The 23296-nt window shown below is 39.1% G+C and overlaps 1 protein-coding gene across 3 annotated transcripts in view; it reads right to left on the bottom strand.

The window, feature by feature from the left end:
* GPR161 (G protein-coupled receptor 161) overlaps positions 1 to 23296 on the bottom strand; it is a 57615-nt gene that overhangs the window by 9131 nt on the left and 25188 nt on the right. For all 3 annotated transcript variants that reach the window (XM_056815504.1, XM_007480729.3, XM_007480728.3), the window contains 3 exons: positions 15953 to 16677; positions 5029 to 5133; positions 354 to 470 (listed from right to left, as the gene is read on the bottom strand). In XM_056815504.1, coding sequence (XP_056671482.1) covers positions 354 to 470; positions 5029 to 5133; positions 15953 to 16677 — 947 coding nt within the window. The remainder of the gene's footprint in view (positions 1 to 353; positions 471 to 5028; positions 5134 to 15952; positions 16678 to 23296) is intronic.

The following is a 23296-nucleotide window of genomic DNA, read 5'->3' on the forward strand; positions in this document are numbered from 1 at the left end:
GATCAGATGAACTCAGGAAGATGTCTTCCCATTTCCAAGCCCAGTGCTCCATCTAATAAATGCTTATTTATTGTGGATTGTTGGCTTGTTAACTCTGCTACCTCTGTAGAAAGAAATGGGAGGCATGAAAAGGGCGTGCAACCAAATCGGATTCCCAGCAGGATAGCCCTCCAGGAGGAGATAAGGCCTTCCAAGTTCTAGTTTGGCTAAAAGAAGGGCACAGCAACTCCGGCGAGGGTAGGGGGAGGAGAAAAGAAATTCAACAGGCAGGCGCTCTATACAAAGGCTGGCCTGGGGAATCTTCCCAGACTTTCCTTATGATTTCTGGGAGTCAACTTGTCAAATGAACAAACCTTTCATTTGTTCTACTTCATCTTCAAAGGTCACTGAACTCCGTCTCTTGGGAGGGCAAGTACAACGCGAAGGATTGTCATCGGAACTGTAATCCTCAAGTAGCATCACATCAGTCCCTGAAATGCAGAAAGAGAGGCCAGATTAAAAAAGGATAACCGAAAATACCAGCACCACCCATTTTTGTCAGCCATGCCTATTCTTGTCTATATCTATCTCATCTATATCATCTATCTATATCTATCTCATAGATTTAATCTAATTTGGTAAATGGAGAGGAGCTCCAGGCTTGTGTGATTTCATCATGAATGTGAAAACTTCCCCTATCAAAAGAGATGAGCAATTTATATGTTATTTATAGGCTTAAAAATTTACTGGCATGCGGGAGAGATTGAATGACAGCTAGATTATGCCAAGAAGGATTTGAAACTAGCTTTTCCTGTGCTACCTCTCATTTAATTCAATTAAGTACTTAAAATATTTATTAAGTATCTACTACATCCAAAGTCTCTGTCCTCAAGGTGCCTACAATTATTATGGGAGCCAGAAAATGAATAGAAGTAATTTCACCATAAGGTAGTGCGGGGAGATTGAATATTAGCCTGAACCCTTTTCTTTGCCCCCCCCAAATTTTGAATTTTAAAGGGGAAAAAAAGTTTTAATCTTAAGATTGAAAATACAATAGTACTTCTTCCCTAGCCCCCACCCCTTGCTGAATAAAGGTAAAACAAGATCTTTCTTTATCTGTAATCAAGCTTCTTAAGATGGAAAAGTGGATTTGCCCACCATGTTTGCCTTCTAAAAGTCTTGAGATTCCTGGTCCCAAAAACCTGCCTCTTGTCCAGAGTGAGATGGGAGTACTCCAATCAAAGGGGCTTGGAAAAGGGATGTCAAAGAGCATAAACTGGAGTAGGGGGAGGAAGTAGGGGCTTTTTATCCTGGAAACCCAAGTAAGTAGGTGTGCAGGGCTGGGGGGGGGGGGTACAGCTGTCCACATGGAGCTGGCATTTGTTTTTTCTCTGAACTGCTTTTTGTTATTTAATAAATTAATTATATTTATAAATTATATTTTAATTTTATTAATTATATTTATAAATTATATTTTAATTTTATTAATTATAATTATAAATTAAGATACGGTCTCCAGAGAATTTTAGTCATTACAGTGAAATGGAGTCTGAGGAGTGCTCTGGGAAAACTTGAGGAGGCAGAGATGACTTTGGGGAAATGGGGATGATAGGAATCCTAAAAGACTATCTGGAGGGGGTGGTCAATGGAAAAAAAGAACATTCTAGACATGAATGAATGGTATGCCGTTTTCTAAAAAAAAAAAAGGATCCCATTCTCTCATTCTCTTACTCTGTTTCTTTTAGACTTTTACTCTTTGACTCAAGATGACTATACTTATTGATTCTTCGACCTCTGTATTCCTCATAGAATTAAAAGCATCCTCAGGTACCTATTGTGAGTTTTCTTTTCTAAATAGTTTGGATATATTGCTTTGTAGATCTTGTCCCCTCCCTTTCTTATTTATTTCCCTTGTACCTCAGGAGATAGAGAGGATAGTTGTACTACCATATGGTAAAAAACTTTCCTGGGTCATGGGTTGTGGGGTTCTTTATCACCCCTTTCTTTCCCTCCCCATGATCATTCTCTCTTTATCCCCTCCCATTCAACATGAAATCTCTTGTCTGGGGCCATGTCTTCCTTACTGTTCTGGACACTAGTTGCTCACAGAAACTCTGATTCCCCTTCTCTTGAGGCAGGATCCTTTCCATGGAGGCATAATACTCTCTCAGTACCTATTTAAGGTTCCCATCATCCATTATCTCTTCTCCCTCTCCACTCCTCATGGGAATGTTCTTCAGTGGGATACCCTCTTATCACTAAATCAAAATTTCCTCCTTTATTTTCCCTTATTTCAGCCTTTCTCTTTAACCTTCCCTGCTGTTCAGACCATAAATTCTGCTTTAGCAATTTATTTTTTCCCTTGAACCATTAAGGAACATCATGCTGTGCTTCCACATTCTCTTGGATCCCACAGGATCCTGTGCCTCGTTAGTTGTTGATTCATTTTCCTTTGTCTTGAAATATTCAGAGATATTTGGATTCTTTTAGATTTCCTGAAGGTCATCTTTCTTTCTGTTACTAATATTCTTTCAGATGAGTTATCTGCTTGTGCTCAAGGTATTTAACTGTCTTCTTATTACTGGCATCTTTGCTGATTTCAGGTTTTACCCCTGATATCCTTCTATAGCTCACTTTGACTCTTTCACCTTTGATGGCAGATCTCTTGAGGGCTGGACCTCAGAGCTATCCTGTCTCCTTTCAAAAGCTAGATAATATACTTTGCATAGCCTCAGGCTAATGTCTAGAATTAACAAGCATGTATTAAATATTTTCTACTGACTTCTGAGAAGGTAGCTAGATGGCTAGCTATTTTCTATGGTATCTAGCATGGTAAAGGTAATAGGCAGAGTTCTTCTCCCTCCCCCTTTCTTTTCAGACAATTTTCAGTTAAAGTCCCTTTGATTAACTTTACAAGATTCCATGTAAATAGATTCTTTTTTTTTAATTTTTATTTAATTGGATGGTTTAGAGTATTTTTCCATGGTTACAAGACTCATGTTCTTTCTCTCCTCTCCCCCTACCCCCTTCTCGTATCTAACACACAATTCCACTCGGTTTAACATGGATCATGGATCAAGACCCATTTCCATATTATTAATATTTGCACTAGGGTGATTGTTTAGAGTCTACCAAGTATTCTTAACAGCCCGTGTTAAGGACACTCCATACTTGGCTCAGGATCTGTCCGTTTCTATATTTTTAACTATAATCTAGAAATTCAAATCACAAACTCAAACATCTTAACCGTTCCTGCTGGGAGCTGTTCTTCTCTTCTGTATTCCTTGACTTTTAAGGACAGCAGTGATGAAAACACCTTGGTTCCTGGGCTCTTACGTCTCTTGCCCCAGTTCTTTGCAACCTTTGGGAAAGTTTTCATGGTCTCTATGTAGTATAACACCTCCTAGTTACCTTTAGAGCATCAATGAATAATTCCAATTTGTCCCTTCCTCCTCTGACCTTATCTGATGGTCTCTCATCTGTTAGTATCACTGGATTCACCTTATCTTTCTTTATAGGACAAGTAACTGTTTATTCCTCAGAGCTTCCAGTTCCCTCTTCTTTTAAAAAGAGCCTTAAATTTGTCTTTTTAGTGCCATGAATCCAAAGGTCTTTCAATCAATCAACAAGCATTTATTAAACACCTACCAAATATCAGGTATTGTGCTAAGCTTTCTCTTTTTTTGTGTGGGTGAAAGTATTCCAGTATCCAAACTCATATCAAGATTCTCTTCTGCCTCTTTAAATACTTTTATTTCTTTATTTTCATATTAAATTCCCATTTTCTTTTCTTTTTTTAAAAAATAAAAATATTCTGGAGAATGGCATAGTGGATAGAAAGTTCGAGTCTTAGATTTAAAACATACTATACAATGCTAATCAAATCACTTAATATTCCATGCCTCAGACAATTCTAAGACTATTAGCTATAGAATATCTGTTGATCTCCATCAGAAGAGGCCACTGGCTTTTTTTTTTCCCCATGAAAGAAAGGAATTCTGCCGAGCCTGAAGAGAGGTCAAAAGAAGTTGCTGCCTCTAACCATTACTCTTCAACAGACAAGATCTCAAAGTGGCCCTCATTACAGATCATCTAATCCAACAGATGAGAATACCAAGGACCCAAGAATAAGTATCCGAGGCTGGGTTTGAATGCAGATTCTTTGACTTCACATCCAGAACCTTTTCTTTTTTTCTTCCTGAACTCCCTGTCTGTCATAGCCACCTCTTCCCTACCATCTAGTTGTTGCTGTTGTTTGGCTTTTGTTTTCCAAGAGGACATAACAGGGTGACATCTTGGCTTGTTCGTGAATTGGATGTAAGTGAGCCAAAAGTTGTCAGCTCCCCTCTCTCTTCTGCAGTCATCGCGGTCCAGTGGCAAGACAAAAGTCAGGACAAATGGCGATGTCCCAGGATACAGAGGATGACCTTGGCATCTCTGATGCCCACTTCAGCTGCCTTCATGGTCACTGGAACAAATTGTTCTCATCCACCCATTCTGCCGCAGAAGGCTTCACATGCTTGGGGTAGACATCGCTCTATCACACTGATGGGTTTGAGACTTATTGGTCATCTTCAACCTGGTTGAGCCATTTGGTCAAAGGAGAACCAAAATGGGGTCCAAAACTGCTTTGGCAAAAGGAGGTCCAGTGGCTGTTTCAGCAAGTGACAGACTAAGGAAGTCAAAGAGAAAAATGGGTAGAGGAACAACGTGCAAACTATCCCCTCTCATCACATTCAGGACATTATAAGAAACCAAGAGGAGCAACAAATGCTGCTAGTCTTGTTTCTTGGTGGTCAAAAAAACTAGTAACCTGGGTGTTCTATTGACTGAATGATACTCCTATGCAGTGTTCCAGGGAGAAGAAGGCAGGGTATAAACATGAGGAAGAAGATTCGTCAGCCAAGACAGTTCCTCACAAATACCTGGATAAAGATGCTATTACCCTCCCCATTTTACAGACAAAAAAACCAAGACTCAAAGAGATTAAATGACTTGTCCAGGAGCACACAGTTAGTAGGTGTCTTGGGCAGGAGACAAATGGATTACCTGAATCCTGTGAGCAGCTGAAACCAGTGTCCCCAGTGCTGCTACTATGACCCAGTGGCTGCGCTCCTGCCATCAGGGCGGTAAGATGTGGTGATAGTCCTAGGTCTGTAAGACAAAAAAAAAGGGTTTGTAGATGGAGAGAGTTTAAGGCTAGATAGAGACAGAACTTTCCAAGTCCCTTTCCCTCTTCCCATTCAAAAATCCTCCTTCTTCCTCTCCCCTCTATCCCCCAGTCCTGCTTTGTCCACACTGGCTGCACACAAAAAAAATGCTCTTAGTATCTGGAAAAAGATTAGCTAGATTTAATGATAGCTAACAATAAATTATTATAACAACTCATTCCCACTCCAAATTCTACTCTTGGCTTTTGCATTTTGAAGGGACAAGATTTATTCCCCAAAAGAATAAATAAAACCTTCAGGAAATTGATAATGATGATTGTTAATATTTATATACTTATTATATATTAATATAGCATGTCATATAACAATACAAAGTACTTTGTATATATGTATATACTTACACACGTGCTCTTGCTCTCTCTCTCTCACATTTGATCCTCACAAATATCTGGAGAAAAATGCTATTACTCTCCCCATTTTACAAATGAAAAAACCAAGTCTCAAAGAGATTAAATGACTTGTCTCTCTGGAAAAAGATTAGCTAGATTTAATCATAGCTAACTATAAATTATTATAACAACTCATTCCCACCCCAAACTCTACTCTTGGCTTTTGCATTTTGAAGGGACAAAGTTTATTCCCCCAAAGAATAAACAAAACCTTCAGGAAATTGATAATGATGATTGTTAACATTTATATACTTATTATATTAATATAACATGCCATATAACAATACAAAGTACTTTGTATATATGTATACACTTACACACGTATGCTCTCTCTCTCTCTCACACACACACACACACAAACACACACACATTTGATCCTCACAAATATCTGGATAAAAATGCTATTATTCTCCCCATTTTACAGATGAAAAAACAAAGACTTAAAGAGATTAAATGACTTGTCCAGAGGCACACAGTTAGTAGGTATATTTGATAGGAGTCAAATTCAGGTCTTCTATCCAATTCAAGTCCAGTTCCAGTGGGATACTAGGCTAGCTATTTATATTTTTTTCCCACCAGTATAATGGACCCCAGGGACAACAGACAAATGGGGAAGCAAAATTTGGGGAGAATCTTTGTACCCCTACATAGTCATCTCTTTTACCTACCTTTTAAAAAAGCATTATTGATGTTTTCTGGTTTTATAACCTGATTATTTCTGAAAATACATCCCCTAACCACCCTCTAATCCCCTGACTTCAAAGGAAGACACATCAATTAAACAAACACAAGCCCTACGATACAACATTCTGCTTTCGTAGCTCCCCAGCTCTCTGCCTCAGGAGAAAGTGGTTTCGTGAGCTGTTCTCTGGAAGCAGGATTTTTCAATTACTCAAGATTTCAACTTCTTGACCTGCCTTTCTAAGATCAGATTCTATGCTTGTGTTTGCTTGTCTCCTAGGATGGTACTCGATGATATTCCCCCTTTCCCCAGGCAAAAGAAGCTTATTATTGTTTTTGGATGGGCTGGGGGGGAAGCACTTTAGCATCTCCATAAGGAAATAGCTTTGGTCCAGAGTTTAGATCCCAGGCAATTGTTCAGTCACCCTCGGGCTTCTGGCTCAAGCATTCCTGTGCAAGGCTCTGAGCCACAGCCAAACAACCTCCCCTTGCTCATCCTTTAGCACCCAGGAGGTAAGGGGATTCCATGGGCGCAGCCCAGGGCTGAGGGAAGGAGATGTCTGGCTCACCATCCCTGGTCAAATAGAAGGGCCAGAACCACAGTTAGTTCTGGAACACACACCAAGGGATTGTGGGGAGAGCCAAGAATAAGTCCAAGGCTCCCACCAGCCTATCAGCAGGACCACAAGCTGGAAAGCTGTTTCAATCACTTTAGATTTAAGGAGCTGCTGCATTTGCTTTTTCACCTGGCACATCCTCCTTGGATCAAGCAAGTAACCTTAATCTAATTAGAAGTAATTTGCCCTTTTCACAGACAGGACAATAGGCTCTCCTGAGAGTTCAGGCAATCCAGGGTCAGGATGCTTGGGGTACGTGGCAGATCATCCTGGTTAGAAGTTCCAGAAACTTTCCCAAAGGGGGCAGCTAAGTGGCTTAGTGAATCAACAGCCAGGCAAATCTGGCCCCAGACACTTCCCAGCTGTGTGACCCTGGGCAAGTCACTTGACCCCCACTGCCTAGCCCTCATCATTCTTCTGCCCTGGAATCAATACACAGTTTTGATTCTAAGATGGAAGGTAAAGGGCAAAAAACCCCAACCAACTTGCCTATGTAATGCATGATTGCACCTGTATAATCTGTATCATATTACCTGTCACCTTGGGGAAGGAGAGAACATGCATCACAAAATGGCAGAAAACAACCAAAAAAGAAAAAAGAAAAGAAACTTCCTAAAGAACTCAGAACAAGCTTCTGATGAAAACTAGCCTTGCTAATTTAAACAAAAAACCAAAGCTGAGAGTATTAAAAAAAAATTTTTTTTAATTTTTTTTTAGGTGGGATGAACTTTTGGACTCCTGTATCCTGCTATGTAGTTGGCTCAGTGGATAAAGCCTGGGACCTAGAGTCAAGAGGACTTGAGTTCCAATCCAGCTTCAGACACTCATTAGCTGTTAGATCCTGGATAAATCACTTAATCTCTTTCGTTTGCCTTAAATTCAGTGGAGAAGGAAATGGCAAACCATTGTGGTATTTTTGCCAAGAAAACCCTACGAACAACATTGGAATGATAGGGTCCAGGGTCACAAAATCAGACATGACTAAAGGATTCAACCAATCCAGAAAAGATCTAACATCCATTATTTACATCTTAATGTAAAGTGAAATCAATGTATCTTCTTCCTATTTGCAATCCAGCCTCCCCACCCCCTCCCTTCTCACTAGAAAGGCTACATTCCTCTTTAAAGAAATATCCAGGGGGCAGCCGGGTAGCACAGTGGATTGAAAGCCAGGACTAGAGGACTACGGTAGGGTACGCGAAGGGCGGGGGGAAGGGAAGGAGGGAAATAATGTGATTATTGTATCCAAGGAATAATATTTGAAATTGACCAAATTAAAAAAATAAGTAATGGCTGTTCCATGTTTTGCCCTTTGATATCATCTATTATAGTGGTGTCAAATGCAAATAGAACCAGATATAAGGATCCTCTCAGGCTACCTGTTAACTTAATTTTAAAACATAATGTTATCTGTGGTTTACTGTATTTTTATTTTGTTAAATATTTCCCCATTACAGTTTAACCCCATTGGGTCTTCCCTGAGGAATGCTGTGGGCTGTGTTGGATAAGTTCAATCTAGAAGAGATAAATTCCCTTTTCCAAATGATAGCGCTTCAAAGATCTGAAGACAAGCCCTCATAGCCATCCTAAGTCTTCTCTTCTTTGGGCAGAACCCTCTTTCTTAAAAGTAATCCAATTGGGGGCAGCTGGGTAGCTCAGTGGATTGACAGCCAAGCCTAGAGATGGGAGGTCCTGGGTTCAAATCAGGCCTCAGACACTTCCCAACTGTGTGACCCTGGGCAAGTCACTTGACCCCCACTGCCTAGCCCTTACTACTCTTCTGCCTTGGAACCAATACCCAGTATGGATTCCAAGACAGAAGGTAAGGGTTTAAACAAATTAAAAAGAAAAAGACGCAAAAGCAACACACATGATCACAACAGCAAAGAATCTCAAAATATCATTTCTGTCTCTTCTGTATCACACAGAAATGCATTGTGTCACATTCTTTTGAGCAACATGTTGAATTCCTAATTCTAATGCTCTGTTCTGCATAGAGGTGGCTCTGGATTCTTGAAAGTTATGCCAGCAGAAGATAAGATTTGGATTAAGTCAGAAAAATCTGGAGTATGGGCCAGAAGCCAAATGGACTGTCATCTGTTTCTATCCCTTTCCTCTCTCTGTCTCTATGGGTCTATGTCTCTCTCTCCCTGTCTCTATGTCTGTTTATTGGTCTCTCCTCACCTGAAGCTCCTTAGCAGAAGGTTGGCTACTAGATATTTCATTTTTTAGCTGTAGTACCTTATTAAAGTACTAGGGTTGCAATCTGCATTGGTGAGCAGAATATCCAAAATTTTTTAAATCCCATTTTGAAAGGAATTCAGAGGAAATCAGAGAATTAGAGCTGGAAGAGAACTAGGGTTGCAATCTGCATTGGTGAACAGAATATCCAAAATTTTTTAGATCCCATTTTGAAAGGAATTCAGAGGAAATCAGAGAATTATAGATTTAGAGCTGGAAGAGACCCAGGAAATCATTTACAACAGCCACCTTTTTATAGCTGAGGAGCCAAAGAACAAGGAGGTGAATCCATCCTCCCAAGAGCACAAAGGTGTAAATGTCAGAGGTATGATTTAAATGCACCTCCTCTAATCCCATTTCTAGTGCTCATTCTACTCTACATGCTAATCCAACCCATAATGTTATCTTCCCTTTGCTTGAAGACCTCCAGTGAAGAACAGACTAAGTCTGAAGACAATTCATTCCACCCTTGCACAGTTCTACAGGAATGTTTCCTTACATCAAACCTATATATACTTCTTTCTTCCTTTTGCTTTGGGTTCTGCCCTTTGGGGGGGGGGAAGGCCTTCCCCCCCCCTCCATATCTAGCTAGAATTTCCAGCCAAACATCCTCAGTTCCTTCAACCAGTCCTCATATTATGACCTCATCTCCAAGCCATTTCCCATTCTCCACACCCTCTTCCGAATGGTGGCCCTCCAGCTCATCAACATCCTTTCAAAAACGGAGCACCTGAACCTGGAAATGGTACTCCAAAAATGGTCAGACAATCTCTCTACTTCCAAGACTCAAACCTCAAGAACAATGATACCCTCCTCACCCTACTTCTCTTATATATCAGCATGGCCACAATTTAGATCTCACTGTTAAGTTAAACTGCATTCCTTCCAAGATTGTGAAATTCAAATGCCCCATCTTCTTAAACTCTTGCCCTCTCCCTCTCCCTAACAAGCTGTTGGACTTCATCACAACCTCCAGTTCTTTGACCATTTCTTATTCTCCAAGATCACCTCCCCAATTTTGCTACATCTTCCTTATAATTCTCACTATCAGATTTTTTGCTGCTCCTATTCCCTGACTGTTGGGGTAGTCAGTCTTCAGCTCTGGGAAAAAGTTTAAAACCCTAGCTATTTCACCCATTAAAGACGTAATAGACAACCTCACCTGAGCCTCTAAATGATAATCCTTCTACTTTAACCTTCACATCTTTTCTGATTCCCCCTAAAGACTATTGAAAACATTTTCTTCTCTTCTCCAGCCTCAATCCCTTCTCAGCCCCTTTCATGACTTAGCATCCTGCTTCATAGAGAAAACCCAGAGCCATCTGACATGAATGCCCTTCACTACCCTCCTCCTCTTCTCAATTTTGCTTATCATCATTATTCTCTTCTCCTTTCTCTTCCAGTCACTAAAGAAACCCCCCATTAGTCAATAAGGCTCACCTCTCCTCCAGCCTCTCCCAGTATCCAGCAGCAAGTTATTCACTACTGCATCTCCATTATTTCCTCACAACTGACTCATTCCCATTTGCCTACAATATACTCATCTCCCCAGTCCAAAAAGGCTCTTCCCTGAAATTCTGTGTCTTTTCTCCACTCCTCCCCTGCTCAATTCCCCTCTCCCCCTCTTTTTAAACCCTTACCTTCCACTTTAGAATCAATATTATGTATTGGTTCCAAGGCAGAAGAGTGGTAAGGGCTAAGCAACGGGGGTTAAGTGACTTGTCCAGGGTCACACAGCTAGGAAGTATCTGAGGCCACATTTGAACCTAGGACTTCCCCGTCTCTAGGTTTTAAAAATTGTTGACTCTTATGGCTTCCAAGTCTTTCTCTTTTCAGTCTGTCTCTCTGTCCCTTGTCTTTCTCTTTCCCTTCCATCCATTTGCAATCTGGGCCACATTATTCTATCAAAACTTCTCTTAAGGAAATTAAGTGAGTATTGTAATAAAAAAAATTAAATAAAATAATAAAAAAAAACAACTTCTCTTTAAAGGTCACTTATGACCTCCTAATGGCCAAGTCCAGTGGCCTTTTCAGTCCTTATCCACCTTGAACTCCTTGCAGCTTTAGACACTCCACTCTAGTGGTAATTCTCTCACCTGCCTGAAATGTCTAATTCTGTTTCCTTCCCAGTTTCCCTGTGGGACTGTTTTCAACTCTTTTCTCTTTGGACTGTCAGCAATCTCATTTTGCCATCCCAGTTTCAATTACCACTTCAATCCTCTTTCCCCTAAAGTCACAGCAGAGATATCCCTGCTTTTTACCAAAGAGAATCCCTCTTCCTTAGCCCTTGATCTCATTCTTTTAATACTTTACACCAGAAGTCATTTCCTGCCTTAGATGCATCTTCACTATCTCTCTCTCCATTGGTTTCTTTTCATTTGTCGACAAATAGGAACAGGTAGTCCCTATCCTAAATACTTTCCAACCTTCTATCCCATCTAGCTCCTGACTCTTTCTTCTCTTTCACAGCCTTTTATTTTTCCCCTAAAAAATTGTTTGTACCTGATTATCCCTCATCTTCACATTCCACTCAATCTTTCCCCCTCCTTGAAAATCTGGTCTCTTTCCGCTTCTGAAATTGCTCTCAAAGGTTCACGAATGATCTCCTAACCAGTATGTTATGCCCTTTCCCAGTCCTTATCCTCCTTAGCTTCTCCAAAGTATTTCATACTTCTGACCAGCCTTTTGGGGCTCTCATTACCTCTTCTAATCATTCGTTCTTTTTCTCCTTTGGGAACTCCTCATGCTCTTCTGGACCCTTGAAAGTAGGTGTTTTCCAATCTTCTTCTGTTCTCTACGATCTCCTCGGCATGCTCATTTACCCAACTACCACCTCACAGCGTACAACCAGGCTCCAGACCCAGATCTCCAGTGGTTTATAGGACACCTCCACCTGAACATGCCATTGTTGTGTCACACTCAACATGTTCCAAGTTGAGCTGATCATGGGTCTTTGGAACAGTTTGGCAGAACTTCATGTTACCATTTAAGTAACAGATGAAGTTTTATTTCATGGGCAGAATAAGCTAGTCTAGCTCTATTTTAGCCATGGAAGAGATCACTTTTCTGCTGCTTTTTTGGAGAAGCATTCATAAAACACCACTTAAGCAGCACTTACACATTAAAAAGCCACATTTTCTTAAAGTGATCCAGCAATGTATCCCCTACCTGGTATAGTTATTTAATCAGATTCTACTGAATCCCAAAAGAATAAGGTTACTTTCTATTCTATTTCATTTTCCCCCCGATAAGATGCATTTATTTAATATTTACAATATGCCAAGCACCATGCTAAGCACTAGATATATGAAGGAAGACAAAAATACTGTCCCTGACCTCAAGAAACTTATGTTCCAAAATGGGAAAAAGTAGGGAAATGATGAGAAGAATAACTAAAATTTTACTTTCTATTTTAGATGTAATTTAGGAATGGGAGTGAGGGGATGATGATAGGGAAGAAGGCAAAAAGAGCAGGAAATGCTTAAATTTTAGAACCGAAGTCTTTCTATGTAAGTTAATTTTTTATTATCTTAGAAGAGTGAAGAAGATGTAGTGAATAAAGTGTTGAACCTTGAAAGGAAGAAAGACCTGTATTCAAATCTCACATATGATATTAGTTATGAGACAACAGGAAAGCCTCTTTGGGCTTTAGTTTCTTCATTTCCTCATTTTAAAAATAGAGACAATATCTTAAGTACCTGCTTCAGAGAGCTGTTAAAAAGGGATCCCACCCCTGGAATGCAAACGTGCTAAAGATAAGATGACACATTTTGGAACAGTCCTAAAATAAATACTGAGTAAGGCAGTGTTTCTTAACTTTTTTTTTTGATGCCTCTGGAGACCCCTTTCTCAGACTGAAGGAAATATTCAATTTCAGTTAAAGGCTATGAAAATAAAGATGTGAATTTTTCCCTTCCTGTAAATTCTTCCCTACCCAAGTTGACAGACTCCCTGAACTCTAGTCAGACCTTGGCGAATCACATAAAACTTCTTCAAATTTCACAGTAGTACAGATTCTCAGAATTAAAAAGGCCTTTTAAGAGGTGATCTAGCCCAAATACTTGTCCAAAATTTACATCCTTTCTACAACATCCTTGATAAATGGTCCTCCAAGTTCTAGATTGTTTTTTTTTTAATAAATTGTTGAATGCAGAGTTAGTAACCATTTCAATGTAACTGATCACATCTTCATCGATTTATTCTCTCCTAAAGGACAAGGAAGGGAAGATTGATGGAAGTGGTACTCTCCTGTGGGAACAGGAAAATCATTTTGCCTTATGAATAATGGCTGGGAACTAGACAGTTGGGTTGGTCCATGCATAAAAGAAAACCACTGATAACACCCATTCCCTTCAGTTTTGGGATCATGGTAGTATGGTAGTAGTTTTCAGAAAACTGAAAAAAGGAATAGGACTAGTTCCCATTACCCAAGATCATACACTTTCCCACAAGCCTGGCCAGTGGAAGAATATCTTATTTGTTTAAAGGTCACTTTGGCATGAGGACTATGGACCATCAACCCTTGAACTTGTAAACTGACTATGATTCTCTTCAATGACCATCTTTTAAGATGAAATCTATTAATTAATTCTTAATTGTTGCAATTATTGTAACCAAGGAATAATGTTTTAAATGGACTAAATAAACTAATTCAAATAAAAAAAAGAATTAAGTGCAAAACTGTCACCTATTTGGAAGAAAATTCTACAAGTACAGGCTAGAAAGCAATTCAGGTGAAAAAAACAAATAAAATAAAACACCTTTGGGGTTTAGTAGACTGAAGCGTGGTATGAGTCAGCAGGGTAATGAGGCAGCCAAGAAATCTGCATTAGTCTATCAGCTTTGGAAAAAGTATCCAGAGAGGGAGATGATAGTCCAGCTGTTCTGCACCCTGATTAGACAACTTTGAGCAGGTCAGCCCAGGTTTAGTGTGTTCCCCTCTGGATGAACATTTTAAAATTTAATGCCACATTGAAAAAGGAATACTAACAAGCATGATCTACGCCATAGGAGGGGGAAGACTAGAACAGTGAAGAGACTTGATATCATGCCATCTCTGGATCTACAGAAATAGAACTGTTTTGAATGGTATGGGGAGTGGGCATTGAGCCAGCCTCAAATATTTGAAAAGTTAGCATATGGAAGAGAGATTAGAATTATTCTACTCTAGAGGGAACAACTAGGACCAATGGAGAGATGATACACGGAGTCAGATTTTAGTTCAACATAAATTAACAATTAAATGACCATGAAAACTCCTCAAGAAATGGAATGCATTACATTGTGATGCAGTGAATTTCCTATTACTGGAGGCCTTCAAGCAGGGGCTGGATGACTACTTGCCAAGGACGTTGTAGAAAGCTTTCTTAGTATGGAAATGGATTGGCATAGATGCCTGGAATATAGTCCGTACATAATACATGCTGATAGATTTTTGACATCCTTTCCAATCTTGCAATTGTATGATTACAGACACAGGCATGATGGATAATGAATAATGATGACTATTTAATGGATATAAGAAGCACTACTCCATTTTGTGTAGCTCTTTCTGGTTTACAAAGCATTTTCCTCACACTGTTTTATCTCCATTTTATAGATGAGGATCAGAGAATCTTAAATGCCTTTCCAGGGCCACAGTCAGTAAATCTCAGAGTCAGAACTTGAACTCAGGTTTTCTTAGACAGAATGGTGCTCTTTTCCTTAAACCAAACTCTACTGGCCAGCTCTACTCCCTAATGTATTCTCAATGTTTCCATTTTCATCTCTTCCAACATCATTAACAATATAGTTTTATTGCTGGATCTGTTTCCCAAGGAGATCAGAGGAAAAAGAAAAGGGACTCTATGTTCCAAGGTATTTGTAGCAGCTGTCTTTGTGGTGGCAACAAACTGGAAATTGAGAGGATGTCCATCAATTGCGGGAGAATTGGACAAATTATAGTAATGATTATGATGGAATACTATTGCACTGTAAGAAACAAATGAGCAAGTTAATTTTTTTTTTTAACATGGGAAGACCTACATGAAATAATGAAGAGTGAAACGAGTAGAGCCAAAAGAACATTATATACAACTATTGAGTTAATATTTGAAGAATAACTTGTGACCATCCACTACCAGAGAATGAACTGAAAAATAGAAACATGAAAGTCACAATCTAGATATACATCTCTTTTTGTCAGGTGATACCTTCTATGGTGTGGAGAAAGGAGGGAAGGACTGAGATATCTGGGAATAAGTTATATTAAATAACTAAAAATTAAAAATAACAATATAGTTTAATGCTACTTGGCTAGATATACATCTCTTTTTGTCGGGTGATACCTTCTATGGTGTGGAGAAAGGAGGGAAGGACTGAGATATCTGGGAATAAATTATATTAAATAACTAAAAAATTAAAAATAACAATATAGTTTAATGCTACTTGGCTAGATATACATCTCTTTTTGTTGGGTGATACCTTCTATGGTGTGGAGAAAGGAGGGAAGGACTGAGATATCTGGGAATAAATTATATTAAATAAATAACTAAAAAATTAAAAGTAATAATATAGATTAATGCTACTAGGCTACTGTTGCCAACATAGGATAGCAGCTACTATAGTAGTCATATGAACTTGTGCTAAAAAATGAAACATATGCATGCTATCAATGACCACAATTAAGATAACTTGCCTATCCACATAACCTCTGTGTCCCCATTCTCTAAGATGTATGACCTGAGTCATTGGATGGACAATGTCAGCAAAAAAACCAGAGTACATTTATGACTTTGTTATAGACATTTATATATATACCCAAAGTACTGGTTACCTGTAATCCTGTTGGAGATGCTGAACAGTCTAGAAGTTCTAGGTCGCTGGACAAATGGCTCTCGGTAATATCGGTCTCCAAAGCACATGCCTAGTAGTTCTTTACGCACTGTCTTGTTCCAAAGTCCATAGATGAGAGGGTGGCAGATGGCACTGGTAAAAGATAACCACGTGGCCAAGGTCTCCAAGGCAGGAGAGACACTATTCTTCCCCCAAAGGGCTTCAGAAGTGATGACGACCATGTAGGGACCCCATGTAACAACAAATGCCCCAATCACTACCAAGATGGTTATGAGTGCTTTGCACTGGTTGGCAGAGTAGACCACTCCTTGGAAAGTGTTCCTCCTGCTGCCTGAGGAGGAGGTGGAGGTGTTCGAGTTCTTTCTCCCATTCCTTTGGGCATCCTCCTCCACGATGACCACTGTACCACAGTGGACCTTGCGAGCCTTCACCCTGGCCACACGAAAGATAAAGCCATAGCACACCACCATGACCACAAAGGGCAACAGAGCACACCAGATCTGCCAAAAGGCTGTGTACCCAATCTCCCGGTGCCAGGCGGCCACACACATCCATTTGAATTCATCAAACTCCACAGATGACCAGCCAAACAAGGGGGGGAGGCAGCCGATGAGGGAGTGGAGCCAGATGTAGACTAGGGCAAGCACAGCCCGATTCCCAGTGATCTTCATGGGGTATACCATGGGATAAAGGACAGCATAGTAGCTGAAAAAAAGAGATAGAGAGAGAGTCAGAAATGAAAGAAAATATGGGATCATAAATAGGCATTAGGCATATCCTACAGAGAGAAAGAGAATTTAAATGCGCTATAATACGAAGAGATGATTCCTAACAGCAAACAGTATCCTACTGGCACTGATGCAAAGCAATGTAAAAATCATGATTTATATATCAATGTAAAGCTATACTTGTAAGTGATACATTTAGCTCAGCCCCAGAGAGAAACAAAACTAGCTAACTACTAATCATTCTGGCTCTTGGCTAGACCTAAAAGGTACAAGCCCAGATTTAAGGTACCTAAGGAGTTCAAAATGGCCCTAGAAGTTTACTCTAGGCTCAGAGCCCCCCCATTCATATCCTGAAGGACCTCAAGCAATTAGGCGTCTTCTTCTAAGCCTGAGCAGGACATGTGGGTCTATTCACAGCCTCTCACCTACCCACTCCCACTAAACACAACATCCCAAAGTTTTTTTAGACAAGTAGGTTAAAGCAAGGATCAACAACAGTGTCAGAGTCAAGACTAGCCCTTGCTATTCAACACTTTGAAAGTCATATCCCCTAGAAACTTGTCTAACCACCACACTCTTAACCTCCATCATGCCAAATGGAAGAAATGGTTATGGATAACTCCCAGGAAGCTGTTGGAGCTGCCCATCCTTCCTAGCAACCTCACCTTTGGACTCTGCCCAAGAAAAAGTCTCCCACTCCACCTTCTACCCTTCTACCCCCATCGGTCTGGGAGTTGATAGGAGGAGGAGTCCTCACTGCAAGTGAGATGAGAGGTTCTTGTCAATGGGACTGGAAGAAGAGTGATCCTCACATCCTTAGTGGAAACTTAGCTTCGATTCATTTTGAAACAAATATAAATGTTAAGTAGTTTTTATCAAAATAGTTACATTATGCATTAAGTGCCACTATTTATAACATAGTTTCTATGGGAAAATGTGCTCTGAGGATCAAGTAAGCAATTTCCAAATGAACCTTGGAATCTGACTTGTTCATAAACTGGGGACATGATGCACTGGAAAAGAATATTAGGTTTAGATTCAGGGCATCTAGATTCAAAACCTGCTTCTGTTACCTGTATGACCTTGGGAGAGTCACTTAACTGCATTTTACAACTGTAAAATGAGAAAGCTGGTCTACCTAACCTTTAAGATCCCTTTCATCTCATGATCCAATAACCCTGTCTAGGTTGACTATAAGAAAAACAGCCTTCTCCCTCTCCCTCTCCCTTTCTCTTTCTCCTTCCTCCCTCTCCTTCTCCCTTTCTCTCTCTCTCACACACACATACATTATATGCACTGTAGAATAATTAGCAAATTTATTAGTGTTCTTCTAATATATCTATTATTATAATAATTTGATTGAAGAAGATGCTATGGATTTATTATAATTAATAAGGCATGTTTTTAATTTAATCAAGCTATCATTTGCACATCTCCTGGTTTCACATCAAGATAAAATCTTAGTGCTGGGACAGAATTAAGGATTTATCTAGTACAAATTCAATGACAGGGAGAAAAGTATTGCTGAGCTGGGAGTAACAGTTGACTTGTAGAGAAATGACTACATCCTTCTAAAGTTTGTGATAAAGAGAAAAGTTGGGCATCATCTGACAAGCACCTAGATTTGGGGAGAGCATTTCAGAGGGTTCAGAGGAATGGCAAACCAGAGCCCAAGGATTCTAAAGAGCTTGTAAGATCTGGAAGGATGGGAACTAGAGAAACAATGCTAAGAAGAAAAATAGGAATACTCTAAAGAGACTTGTGTGATCTCCTCCTACCCAGTTCATTTTGCTCATTACCTAAACTTTCCACATTTGTTCATCAATATCGGAAGCCATATTTGTTTGTTTTTTATATCCTTCTTGTATTTTCCCCCCTCTAAATTTCTGGTTCTCTCTTCTGCTATTCATCTCACCTTACTCTTTAGGGCATCTAGCTTAGTATTGATACTTTGGCCAATTTTCTTTGCCCCTTTCCTTCACTTTTTTTGCCCTTTAAAGCCTTTAAAGGCTTCGAACTCCTTGAGAGTAGTTGGTTGTTTTTTGGTACTCTTTTTGTAAACCTAGTGTTTAGTAGAATGTCTGGCACATAGAAGTTGCTTAATTAATGCTTATTTACTTGTCTTGTTTCTAGGAACAATTACAGCTCACCAACTCCACCTAAGGATTATTGGGGAAATGCTAAACTACTTACTTGCAGGGAGGGGATTTAATCTCTTTTTTATTGTTGTGAAGATTCCAAGGATTCCAAATTTTTAAAAAACGACCCTAACAAGCAATAGAAGAGTGTATGTCCTCTCCCAAAGAAAGGAAATGTTCTAAAGGATTGAAAGGCTTCTCACAAAGCACAGACCTGGGAATTCTCCAGGCAAAGGCAGTGAGACCCCTGAACCACTGTCCTTCTTTCCCTCCTCTAGCCTCCTGAAAATTGCAAAAGGACTTAACTAACACCTTGGGTACTCCAAGCCAATGGAGACAGGTAAGTGGTGCAAGAGTTGGAGAGTTAGACCTACAGTCAGGAAGACCCGAGTTCAAATCTGATTTCAGACATTTACAATTCCCTGAACCTCTCTATCTCAGATTTCTCAACTATAAAATGGGGAGTAATATGGGGAGTAATAATGGGGAGTCTGCCTCTCAGGGCTGTTATGAAAATCAAATGAGACTATTTATAAATCATTTAGCACAGTGCCTCAATGTAGAAGGTGCTCTGTCCATTCTACATTTTTTTCCTTCCGTATTATTGTAGTGGTGACACCTCATTGAGGGTAACTTGATGGTATTGCATTTGCTCAAGATCTGGCTCAAATGAAATAGGTGGGAACAGTCAAACTGAAAAACCCCACAGCAGAATGTTGGGAACCCAGACCCTGTGGAGGCTCAGATAAAATTTTACAACTGTCATAGAATGAGTTTCATAATCTTATCCACAAAAACAAGCGTTGGTTCAAGGATTGCTCTGGTTCTTTTTGAAAATGAGAGGATTGAATGGAGGCTCTCGAAGGTCCCCTCTGACTCTAAATCAATGTATCTTATGGTCCTACTGCTGAACATTTTGAAACAGCAAAATATTTTCCCAAATATTCATTTAGAACCAAACTGCCTGCTCTGGATTTTTATCAAAGTGTAACGATGTGTTGCAAAAATCGCCCACCAAAGGCAAACCTCTGAATGGTGTTTTGTGCTAGAAGAGTTTTCACTTTCAGAAATTTTCTGAAACTCATTCCTTAAACATTTCATAGTCCCAACATCAGCAATAGATGCTCCCTATATGTCATTTTTTTAAAACTCTTACCTTCCATCTTAGAATTAATACTATGCATCAGTTCCAAAGCAGAAGAGTAGTAAGGAATAGGCAATGGTGGTTAAGGGATTTACCCAGTCATACGACTAGAAAATATGAGACCACATTTGAACCCAGGATCTGTTGTCCCTAGAGCCGGTTTTCTATCTACCGACCTACCCAGCTGCCCCTAAAATGTGTCTTTAAATGAACCTTCAGGGTCACATTAAAGCAAGAAAATTACTAACCTGAGTTTCTTCATTTGTAAGATAGTAAAAATGATACTTTAAAAATAATTAATGATTATCAATAAGTTTTCATAAGTGGCAAGGTTTTTTTTTAAACCCTCACCTTCCATCTTAGAATCAAATACTATGTACTGATTCTAAGGCAGAAGAGTAGTAAGGTCTAGGCAATGGGGGTTAGTCACATAGCTAGGCAAGGTTATTTTTTAGAAAAATTTGTTTTAAGTCTTAAAACCATTTATAAATGCTCAAAAGAATTCATAATAATTCCTGATATATAAATACTCAAAAGAATTAATAATATCCTGAAATATAAATGCTCAAAAGAATTAACAATAATAGTATCCTGAAATATAAATGCTATCTACCTTTAGAGGAAGAATCTATGGAATGGGAATGCAGATGAAAACATATGACTTATCACTTATTTATTTGGGTATATGTTTTGGTGTTTCAGTTTACAAGATTATTCACTTACAAAAATTAATAACATGGAAATAAGTTTTGCATGATAACCCATTTATAACCCAGAAAAAAATAATATCCTGATCTCTGCAACTTCTTTTGCTCTTCCTCCAGATGCCCTTGTATTTGAATATTTCATATATATTTTATCCACTTCATATTTATGCTATATATTGTTTATATATATGCTCTATAAACTTTATACATGAAGTGCATATACACATTTATATAAGCTTCTTACTAGTAGGGAGTGTTTCATTCTTTGTTCTTGTATCTCCAATGTCTGGCACACAGTAGATGCCTAATAAATTAATATTAGAAATACATTTTGAAGAATGTGTTATCTGTGAGAAAAAGGCATACAGGAACTTCGAAGGTTTCAAAAGCTGAGCTCCCAGGACACATCAGCTCTGGCCCTGACAAGAATCCCTATTTTATTATTATCACAAAAATAAAAAGCAACAAGTCATAACTCAGCTCAGGATAAACAGTATATGGCGCGCTGGACAGTCTCTGGAAAATACCGTCGTTCTCGGCAGAGCCAGGTGTGTCATTCCAATTCATTTTGTTATTTTGGTTAACACGTATTTTTAGTAACAATGTCATCTGTCAACCTGTGGAATGAGGCTCTGAAAAACATTTCCAGTGGGCACCAGTCCCAAGAACATTCATTTCTAAGCTGTTTTAGCCTTAGGCTTGTGTTATTTTATTTCCAATGAAATGTTTCAAATGCCTAATTCATCTTTCTCTATTGGTAACAGTACAATTACTGCTTCCATTTCTATTGGTTCAGGCATTGCCCTTTTCAGTGACTTTAATTTCTCACCAGTCTCTGCATTCCAGATGTTCTCCTTTGGGTTATATTCTTCAGGGTCTGCCAGGGGGTTTAGGCTGATTCTAGTAACCAAGTCAATTTAGTCAAGCCAACTGAGTTAATTTCTTTCACTAAACTGTTCATTAGGATAAACCAACTAAACTAACTGGCCAATTTTTGTGGCATTTTGTCAACACCCCTGGCAAGGGCAGCTATGTGGCACAAAGGATAGAATGCTGGACCTGAAGTCAGGAAGGCTTATCTTCCTAAGTATAAATCCAACCTGAGATACCAGCAGCGTGAGCCTGGCCAAGGCACTTAATTCTGTTTGACTCAGTTTCCTCATTTGTCAGAAGAACTAGAGAAGGAAATGGCAAACCACTCCAGGGTCCAGTGTGACCCCAGACACAACTGAAACAACAAACATCTCTACTACACCATCTCTTGCTTTATCCCCGAATTATCTCTTTCCAATCTTTTCTCTATCCTGTTTTTCTCTCTTCTTCTATTCACTTCTCCTCATCTTCCTACTATCAGTCTCTCTACCTGTTTGAATTTGTGTCTTTGACAGTCAGAGGTAGATTCAGATATTTATGTTTTCAACGCACAGAGGGAAAATATAATTTCTAAAAGAGCGAATAAGACAAACTGATTTCCTAAAACTTCAGGGGTTTTTGAGAGAATTCTGTTTAAATGCCTGTACATTAAGACCATGTTTATTTATCAGGTCTTTAGTGATTTCCCATTCAATTTTTTTTTCCAGACACAGAAAAGGCCAATTACCAGAAAACTCAAACATTCATTAGAATAACTGAATAACCAAAGTAACTAGGTGAGTCCAGATATTTTAATCATACACATCCGGCCGTTGCACTTTAAGAAGTTAGCAGTTTGTCTTGTCTCTTGCCTTCCTTTCCCTTTCAGCATTTTATCCATCTGCCTTTGAACCCTTACTCCACTATGAACATAATCAAATTAAGTCAAAAAACACATTATATTGGCTTTGATATCTCCCTAGCATTTTTTTAAAACAGAAGACGAAGCTGAACTCTATTTATTAAAAGCTCGTTAGGTACTTAAGTAGGTATTTAATAAAAGCACAGAAGTAAACAAAAGTTATCTTCAATAGTGATTATCTTCCAGGAATGGCCACCGATGGCATCAGGATGGGGCCATGTACTTTCAGCATCTTCTTTGGCAGGACGAAGCAAGGATTTGGATGGAAAGGTGGAGTTGTTGCTTCAGAAGAGCATGGTACAGGGCTCAAGGATATTCTATCTATAGGAGGAGTTCCTTAATAAGTGTTTGTGCAACCAAATTTTATCTATATCCTTTAACCACTGCTAAATCCTTTTATCTTCTGAAAGGGAAAAGGTGGATCTTTCTAATTTGGTGTTCCTCTTTGATGCATCAGGGATTCCTCTGGCATAGACTTTTGGTGAAATCTATGGCTTCCTTAGAATAATGTTTTAAATTTTTAAATAATGTTTCTAAATAAAAATATACAGGATTTTAAAAGAAACCCCACTACGTTGAAACATAGTAGCCAAAACATGTTTAAAAACAAATTCACAGCTGCTTTAGCGTCTAATAAAAATAGACTGACATCAGGGAGGTAGCACGGTGTGATGGAAAGAACAACATCTGGAAACCGGACCACCTAGAAATTGCCCCTAATGAGATAGGGGACCTTGAGCCTCAATTTTTTCATGTGGAAAAGGAGAATTAGAACAAATGATTTTCAACATCCCTTCTGGGTAGACAACAATGGTTTGGTAAGCACTTACCAT

The sequence above is a fragment of the Monodelphis domestica genome, chromosome 2, assembly GCF_027887165.1.
Source record: "Monodelphis domestica isolate mMonDom1 chromosome 2, mMonDom1.pri, whole genome shotgun sequence".
Taxonomy (NCBI): Eukaryota; Metazoa; Chordata; class Mammalia; order Didelphimorphia; family Didelphidae; genus Monodelphis; species Monodelphis domestica.